This window comes from Miscanthus floridulus, chromosome 15, assembly GCF_019320115.1.
Source record: "Miscanthus floridulus cultivar M001 chromosome 15, ASM1932011v1, whole genome shotgun sequence".
In the NCBI taxonomy this organism is placed as follows: Eukaryota; Viridiplantae; Streptophyta; class Magnoliopsida; order Poales; family Poaceae; genus Miscanthus; species Miscanthus floridulus.
The window spans coordinates 13,476,096-13,485,448 of record NC_089594.1 but is presented as its reverse complement, the minus strand read 5'-3'; the positions used below and the strand labels follow the sequence as shown (position 1 = coordinate 13,485,448).

The following is a 9,353-nucleotide window of genomic DNA, read 5'->3' as shown; positions in this document are numbered from 1 at the left end:
TGAAATCTCTGTAAACTCGTGTTTGCGTGGAACTGGTACTGGACACTTCGCTCCCTAAACCCTAGCAATGGCGACGGCTAACCTGCTCTCGCGCTCCCTTCTCCCGACCCCAAACCCTACCCAATCGAGCCACCCGAACCGCCGGAGCCCCGCCGTCGTCTCATTCCCTCGCCGCCATGGCCGCCTGTCCTCCGTGCGCGCCTCCGTCTCCACGGCCTCCCCGTCCCCACCGCCACAGCCCGCGGCGGCGGCGGCTGCCGGCGTGCCGAAGCACTGCTTCCGGCGCGGCGCCGACGGCTACCTGTACTGCGAGGGAGTGCGGGTGGAGGACGCGATGGCGGCTGCCGAGCGCAGCCCCTTCTACCTCTACAGCAAGCCTCAGATCCTCCGCAACTTCGCCGCCTACCGCGACGCTCTCCAGGGGCTCCGCTCCATCGTCGGGTATGCCGTGAAGGCCAACAACAACCTCCCCGTGCTACGCGTCCTGCGTGAGCTTGGCTGCGGCGCCGTCCTCGTTAGCGGCAACGAGCTCCGACTCGCTCTCCAGGCGGGATTTGACCCCACCAGGTGCTGCTCTTGTTCCAAGATTTTTACTTCCTGGGATGGACTGGTGTCATTGAGCAAATGTCTTCACTTTCTGCTGCTGTTGTTTATTGTTTTAATTTTGGATGGATTATAATAGATTATGTTGCATTGCCGCTGATGGTGATGAAGGGCGTTTCTGTATATTTGGCATGGATAGCAGTGATAATGTTAGATTATTGTAGCGATTGCACAAACTGCATTAGCCACGGTAATACATTATCAAAATCTATGCACCGAAACGTCTATGCATTAGCCAAAACATCTATGCATTAGCCAAACGTCTTATAATTTGGAATGAAGGGAGTATATTGTTATCGAAGTCTATGCAGCACAGATAAGTGTCTTGTTATCAGGCTGATATGGACACACTATTAGGGCATTTACCCCCAAATACCCCATATGCAGATACATTTTAGTACTTTTAATAAACAAATAATAATGCAGGTTAAAATTCAGTAAGCATTGAAATTACCCTGCAAATATTGTAATTTTACTTTTTTTCCCAATAAGGCAACAGCAAGCCAAGTCCACCCATTTCTGATTTCTCCAACTTCAAGACTCCAAGTCCAAGTTGCAGACAAAAATCAAATATGAATGCATCACAGTATAGGTCTAAATGTCTTATTCTTGTTGTATAAATGGTGGGCGGAATGGAGGATTGAAGTATATATCACCTTTGAACAAAGGAGCTCCGGCCCTGCTTTATAGAAAGCGAGTTTCTGGGAATACCAGATTACAAAGTAAGAACAGGGATCACACATAATGGCCACACAAACATGCAGACAAGCACGTCACCAAAACTCTAGTACGAAAAAGGCCAGCTCTAGTGCCAAGTTCATTTTATTTAATCTGCATGCATAAGTCAGGTTCCTAGCTGCGGGACAGAAGATGTTGACTGTTATTCTCTATTGGCTCAGCGGCCTGCTGGTTGACCTGCGCACCCTCGGACAGCCTCCTGAAGATCTCTTCCCTGCTAGCCGCAACCTTCCTTCTGGTTCCTCCCTTGCACAACGGCGTAAAAAACTCATATACAAAAACTTTGAACTTGGAATTGTCACTTTCACGTGCATTGGCAAAGGGTTGAAGAATTTTCTTTTGATCTAACTCCCACATATGTCCTCAACAAAACATGAATCTGGAAAGAGCTGGGAGATTCCAAAATGCTGGTTAAGGTATCTGACAGGCGTTCAGTTTTTTTTAGCAGAACTTGTGTATACAGGTACTATGGTTTTGTTTGTGCAGATCTGTCCTTGATAGTGCAAAAAGGAGAGACCTGGTTATTTTTTTGTATGAAAGAATAAATAATGTTACAAAAGTGTACATGGACTATAGGCCCAAAACCAAAAAAAAAAAAATCACATAATGATATTATTGGCTATCGCATAGCATTGTTTTAATCTACTCAAGGATTTTCGCTTGCCATTGGTCTTGCAAACCCCTTCAGCTGTAGAGCTCACCGTTTCTCCAGTTGATGGCATTGTTTCTGAATAGAAAGTAACTATATTCATTTTCTATTTTGAAGATCAGGTGTATATTTAACGGAAATGGGAAGACATTCGAAGATCTTAAATTAGCTGCTGAGAGCGGAGTATTTGTAAACGTGGATAGTGAATTTGATTTGGAAAATATTGTCAGAGCTGCAAGGGCTACCGGAAAGAAAGTGCCTGTTTTGCTTAGAATAAATCCAGATGTGGATCCGCAGGTATGGTTACCCTCTAGTACTCCCCAAAACACACGTACATGTATACACATGCGGCCAATGAGAGTATTTGGTTTCTTTTATTGCCCTTGTCTTATCCCTTGATGGAATTTGGCTAGCTCTTGCTTATTTGGTCATGCCATTCTATCCATAGGCCATGTATGGCTTTGTTCTAGTAGTTGGTAGAATGGCCGGTATGGTCTTGTAGTGGGTGTACATCAACTTGAACATGTATGGCCTGGTAGTGGGTGTACATCACCTTATACTACTACAAGACATCCTCAGTTCAGTCAGCAGGCACTGTGTTTGTGCTCTCTCTCTCTCTCTCTCTCTCTCTCTCTCTCTCTCAACTATCAAGTTCCAGTTGTGGGTGTGCACCTGGCTGCTGGCTAACATCCCTTTGTATTGTTTTGAGTGGGGTACCTTTTATTGATTTAATTTACTTGTGCTTGTTATCCATGGATTTTTTCCTTCTGTTTCCTTATTACTTGAATGTCTTGTGGACAACTGCCACTTCTGTTGTGATCACTCTTTCCTCCCTATCTGATTTTTTTCCTTTAACGGATTAAATAACTCCTTGTGTCTTCCACTTTTGAGCGACCACTGCCACAAAGCCTTTTAATCCCAAGCAAATTGGGCAGGCTAGACCGGTAGAGATAAACCCCAATATAAGAGCTACCAAAAGATAAAAGAGTCAGCAGTATATTAGTAATGGTAGTGATAATAAAAGAAGAGTTAAACTCTCCTGCGTGTTCGAGAAAAAAAGAAGAAGAGTTCAATGTTATAAAAGTTTTGAATTTCACACCTATAAGATACGTTGATATGCCAAGTAGCAGTGCTTGGACATTTTTTTGTAAGAAGGAACTTTTTTCAACAGGTACATCCGTATGTTGCCACGGGAAATAAAACGTCCAAATTTGGGATCCGCAATGAGAAATTGCAATGGTTTTTGGACTCTATCAAGTCATACCCAGATGAAATCAAACTCGTCGGTGTTCATTGCCATCTGGGATCTACTATTACAAAGGTAATGTCTTGTTCTCTTTGTAGTATTATTTTAATATCACTATAGCCTTATGTCTAGAATTTGTTGAACTGAGACTGAGCTTGCCCGCAGTTGTTCTTTTTCTTCTTAATGCAATGAAACACAGCTCTCTTGCATATTCGTCTATTTGAGGAAATAAAAAGCTTGCCTGCAGTGGTAAATTGTACTTTTTTCTCTGCCTAATAGGCAACATCTTGTGTCGGGTTAACAGTCACTTTGCTGCAGTCAGCTAAATGTTTGCTGCCCCAGTCAACAATGACCATTTTGCACTATGTCACCTGTAGTCTGTTAATGTACCCTGTTTTAGGATGATTGCCTGACAGCCTTTACCACCGGTAAAAATTAGAAATTATTGTTATTATTAAAATTATACCTGAAGTCCATTATAGAACCTGTCTTCTAAGATCTAACTTTGAAGTCCCGTATAGAACCTGAGGATGACCATGCAACTATTTTGAAATTAAGATGCATGTTTGACTGAATCAAGAGGTAGATCCTCCATCCTTCCATGCATATGTACTACCCATGCACTCACTAAGTCGCTATAGTAAATACCATTTCAATTATTTTGCTTAAAGTGATCTGATACTGGTTATGGCTTTTATCTTTCTGCCATAAAGACCCAAATAATATTCATGCAGAACATTTATGTTCAGTGTTCAGTACTCTTTGCTTAGATGGCTGTATTCTTTGCTGTATTCTTTGCAGAATACCTGTTTCTTAGTAGATGTATCTAAAGTGTTCTTCCATTTTTTTAGGTTGATATATTCAGAGATGCTGCAGTTCTTATGGTGAATTATGTTGATGAAATTCGAGCACAAGGTTTTAAGTTGGAGTACCTGAATATTGGAGGTGGTTTGGGAATAGATTACCATCATACCGATGCAGTCTTACCTACACCTATGGATCTCATCAACACTGTAAGCTCAGCATCCTTACCATGTTTTTGATTCATATCTATGCAGGCACGCATGCATCTTTAAGATATCAGTTTTCCTTATTGTGATATGAAAAGTTAGCTTATGCAGTTATGGCTTGATTCATCATGTTTATTCTATTTATTTTGTTGCAGGTGCGAGAATTAGTTCTCTCTACAGATCTTACTCTTATTATTGAACCTGGAAGATCTTTGATCGCTAATACTTGCTGCTTCGTTAATAGAGTAACTGGTGTTAAATCTAATGGTACAAAGAATTTCATTGTTGTTGATGGCAGCATGGCAGAACTCATCAGACCTAGTCTGTATGGAGCATACCAGGTTTGTTTAGAGTTTTTTTTTTTATTTTTTTTAGGAAGGGTTTGTTTAGTAGAGATTTAATCAATGATAGCGAGTGTTACTACTATGTTCTCGAGGTAGTTTCTTTTTCCGGCTATAGAACCATAATGATTCCAAGCCATAGCTTTGGTTGTGTATCCACGATGGTAACCACTTTGACATTGTGAGTCTTGAGAAAGTAGATTAATGCATGGAAATTTTGAATATTGCCTTGTATTGGACAGTTTTTCAATGCTAATATTTACAACCATATATGGGTAATTTACTGGTGTAGGCTCAGGAAGTTCAACTACACACCTATGTTCTCAGCATCACCTAGACACCACACAGTAGATTAAATATTTAGGTAATGTGTTGAGAGTAAAGGATTTAGTCTTAGTTTTGGAATGATATGATACTGCTACATCTCATTCTTGCCATAGATTTATTTTATGATTGTTGTTTCCACTGCTGATTCTCTTAGTCAACTATGCATCACTCAGGGATTGCAGCAACTTAATGAAGCACTATGATTGCAGCAACTTGATGAAGCATTTATGTTTAGGTTTCATTTTCATTGAAATGCATAGAAATCATGTTAACCGAATAAACAAAAATGTCATGTGAAGAAAGTTATTTCAGCTCTTGAATCTTGTTACTCATGTGGCAGCATATCGAACTGGTCTCTCCCCCCACTCCTGGTGCCGAAGTAGCGACCTTTGATGTTGTAGGACCAGTTTGTGAGTCCGCAGATTTCCTTGGAAAAGATAGGGAACTTCCAACCCCTGATGAGGTCTTTTTTCAAAGCCATTATATTTTATTTGATGATTAGTGTCTCCTCTGTTTCCTTCTGACATATATTGTCCTTTTAGGGAGCTGGACTGGTTGTTCATGACGCAGGTGCCTACTGTATGAGCATGGCTTCTACCTACAACCTCAAGTTGAGGCCGCCGGAGTACTGGGTACAAACTACAACACATATTTAGTGCCCAGGGGGGGCTGGCGCCCTCAATACCTAAAATATCATGTTGCAATGTTTCAAAAAAATCATCACAAAAATCACGTATGTAGAACACAGAGTTAAGTATAGTTGCAACAGTTAGTTTGATATAAATCCTAGATGTCAAGAAATAAAATAAACAAGTGGTCAACCTGTCATTGTTCATCATGTGTTGACAGTGACACTTGTGTTTTTTGAATCTCAACATCAGAGATGAATTTCAGACTGAATTGTTTCAGCTACAAACTTTAGGTACTACATACATGATTTTTGTGATGATTTTTTTTGAAACAGTGCAACATGATATTTTAGCTAAAGAAGGGCGGCAACCTCCCTGGGGGGGACATATTACCACCTATATTCCTTTTTTCTCATGATTATTTTGTAGGAAAAATGGAAAGACCCACTGCGAGCTAGGGAATTTCAATTACTTGCCTGGGTCTTCTTTCCTTAGACCTTAGAGTAACTATAGCAGTTTTGGTGGTTGATTCTAAGAATCGAGGTCCAGCAGGGTTGCAACCCCCACTGCTCCTGACCCTCCACTGCCACTGCGCCTCCTTGCATGGCTTGCTTGCCCATTGGGAAATGATGGGGCTCAGGGCAAATGCTGGTGCCGCTCAAGTTTGAGTACTTGAGTGGGGCCTGTTGAAGCTACCCTTTTTTTCTGCATAAGGCCTCAAATGTAGAGTGATGGAGAGGCTCAAACTTGGCTTGAAATTCCCTGCATGCCATCTCCCCTTGATTCCACACCATGCCGCACAGCCTGCACCCTGTCTCTCCTGGTCCATACCTACCAGCCTACCTGCGCGTCGTCCCTTTTGCCTATCCCACAATGCCGCAGATGGGTATCTGTCCATGGACGGGAGCTTGGTTCTTTTCTGGATTGTTGATTGTTGTTAAGAAGGTAGGCTGAGCAGACCAATTAGGAGAGTGGGGCATAGTGCTGGCGGCTTAGAGGAGCTTAAGGGAACAAAGCCTGGCAAGCCTGAGGTGCTGTAGAACATGGAGGCTGTAGGGGATCATGGAGAGGAGCTTGACAACCAGTCATTGGGGCTCTAAAATAAGGGCTAGTGCCAAAGTTGCTCGTTTCTTAAAACATGCAAATTCTATGGGTTTCCAAATACCCCCGTGCCTATTGGCCAACCAATGTTTTCTTAAGAGTTCTGCATGTCAACCATGCAGGTGTAGACCGTAAATGTAAGGAATTGAGACTTTGGGGGATGTCCATTCATAACGTTCCCCATTTGTTGCCTCTTTTGTCTATCAGTTTTCTTCATTGGTCACTTAACCAATACGGTTTATTGTTTGCTTTGCAGGTGGAAGAGGATGGTTCGATCGTTAAGATCAGGCATGAGGAGAAGCTTGATGACTACATGAAGTTCTTTGATGGTCTTCCTGCTTAGATGTTTATCTGCAACCGCTACCGGCAATGTTTTTTTGGGAATAATTGGAGTTTCTTTGTCAAGCTCATTTTGCTTTCTTGTGGTTGTGGAATGTGACTGGATAGTTAGTTTGGTCTGTTGATGTATCCTCCTGAACTTTCCTGTCATTGCTGTTAGTTTTGGCACCAAGTTTATTCTCAACTGCTATTTAAGGAAGTTATTGTAAAAGGGGCTGTTTGGTTTTAACCCTGCAGTAGGATGCCTCGTTAGGAGTTAGCACCCATGCCTGCAACCTGCCTGAGCGTGATTTAGTTGGGATTGAATATTTTACCTGGTGAGACCTGCCTGCCTGCGAACCAAATATGTCACCTGGTCTACCATATGATACCAAAATCTGTTGTAGGTTTGTAGTGTTATGATTATGATCAACCAGAAATCTTGGTTTTGACCAAGGTGATAGGCTCTATCGTTGATCTGAGTACATGTTCTTTGGCTTTCCTGCTTTCTTTTAGTTAGTTCTACGTTGTTTCAATGGAGTAAACAGTTAAAAGACATTTATGGCCCCCTAGGTGCTTTTTCCATTGCTTTTTCCCATTGTTAAATGGATTCATTCTCGACGTTCTGTTTTTTCTGGTTTTAAATATTGACTGATAATAGAAGCATCGAAACTAGTTTCCCTGGCGTGAATCAAATTTACGATCCAGCGATAGGTAACAGTGAAAACGGGCTATGTTCGGTTGGAGTGGAATATTTAGGGATAAATTGGATAGCCAGAACCGATCCGTTTCTCAAGAGAATTGTGGGTCCGTTTGGATGTGAGAATAGGTTTGGATTCTCTCCAGAAGAGAATAGGTTAGGATTCTTTTCAGAGTCACTGGAAACACTTCCAAACGGTTAAAGACGACACTGATTCGTTTCTAGTGATTTCTCTTTTTGTAATAGAGATCAGAATCACCTTCAGAGTAGTTTCCTCCAGATTCTGTTTCTTGCATTACTACCCCTCCCATCTAATCTAAAATGATTCTAGTGATCGTCTTCAAGTGAAACGAATTAAAATCAGATGCTTTTGATTTTTTTTCTTCGTCCATAAAAACATTAGCATTTTTTTGTATTTTGTAATTTTTTTTCATGTAAACCAATGATTTTAGCCACCAAGAATCAGAATTGAACCTACTAGCCAAACGATTTGAGAACATGATTCGTATTCACTAGAAGGAATGTCTCTAAGGAACTGATGAATCTGAAACGTTTGTGAGATAACGCACCCTTAAGAATCAGTGCCAAATAGAGATTTTACGGAGGGATTTCGAGCTAGAAAATAGAATCACAAGAATCAACGCCAGGTGTTCCACTGAGGGTTTCGGAGCCGAACGTGAAAAATAGAATCACAAGAATTAGTGCCAAATGGAATTTTCACCGAGGGGGAGCCGAACGCGCTGCATTCCTTTCATTAGAGTTTGAAACGGCTGGAGTTTGGCTTCTCCCAGTTCTGTTTCTGGTCTTCCCTTTGTAATTTTAGTTAGTTTTTTAAGTGTAACAAGTTAAATAGGTTGTATTTAAGTTGTTCTTAGCCCAACAAAATAATTCTGAACTTTTCCAAAGCATATTTTAATCTATATGTTTTAAAAAATATATATATTTTTGAAAATCATAATCCAACCTACCAAACAAATGATTTCATAGGGTGAATTTGATTCAACACCTAAATATTTCGTAAGAGAATTTGGATCTAAAATATTTTTTGATCCCATACACACCCTTACACAGATTGTTGCAACACATTTGGTTGGGTAATTGGGAAGAGGAAGTGAGGCGTTAGAGTTAACAAAAGGCTCCATTTAGAATGTGAGGATTTGTTTGATGTTCCTATGTTTTTGGGAACTGGTAGCGCCCGGATGTCCGATCTGGTCGTTAGCGTCCGGACGCTCGCACCAGTTAGGCATGCCTTGCTTGCCCGGCCATACGCCTTGCGTGCTTCATGTGGGGCCCACGTCGCTTCATTTCCCACGCATGCCTCGATCTGTGTCCTCCTCTCGTTTCCCGCGCCCCTCTGCTCCCACAGGCATGCACGTGGGCCTTGCAGATGCAAAGTAGATGGTTGTGGCACATAGGTCTCACTACAAACATTGAAACACTCAATCTACTTTTGCAATGCGTTTGCGACCTCGGCCTAGCAGCCTGGCTGCACTCGTGGGCTGCAACTGGCCGTGTTTGTGAGCTTGGCCCGCGAGCGAGTCTGGCCCCCAGGAGCCAAAAGGCACCCCTGCGCCTGGCCCCGGGATATGCTGCTAGGGATTGTTTCCTGGGAGCACGCCTCCGCGCGGCGCACACGGGCTCCCAATTGGCCTCTTAGCCCGGCTGAGGAATGGGTGACAAACACCAGTTCG

The 9,353-nt window shown here is 42.2% G+C and overlaps 1 protein-coding gene across 1 annotated transcript; it reads left to right on the top strand.

Moving 5' to 3' along the window:
- Nucleotides 1–14: 14 nt before the first annotated feature.
- Nucleotides 15–7,194, top strand: LOC136508123 (probable diaminopimelate decarboxylase, chloroplastic). Its single transcript, XM_066502746.1, has 8 exons — nt 15–567; nt 2,113–2,287; nt 3,162–3,311; nt 4,088–4,249; nt 4,402–4,587; nt 5,255–5,377; nt 5,457–5,546; nt 6,901–7,194. The coding sequence occupies exons 1-8, from the start codon at nt 68–70 to the stop codon at nt 6,985–6,987; spliced, it is 1,473 nt and encodes a 490-aa protein (XP_066358843.1). The 5' UTR covers nt 15–67; the 3' UTR covers nt 6,988–7,194.
- The last annotated feature ends 2,159 nt before the right edge of the window (nt 7,195–9,353 follow it).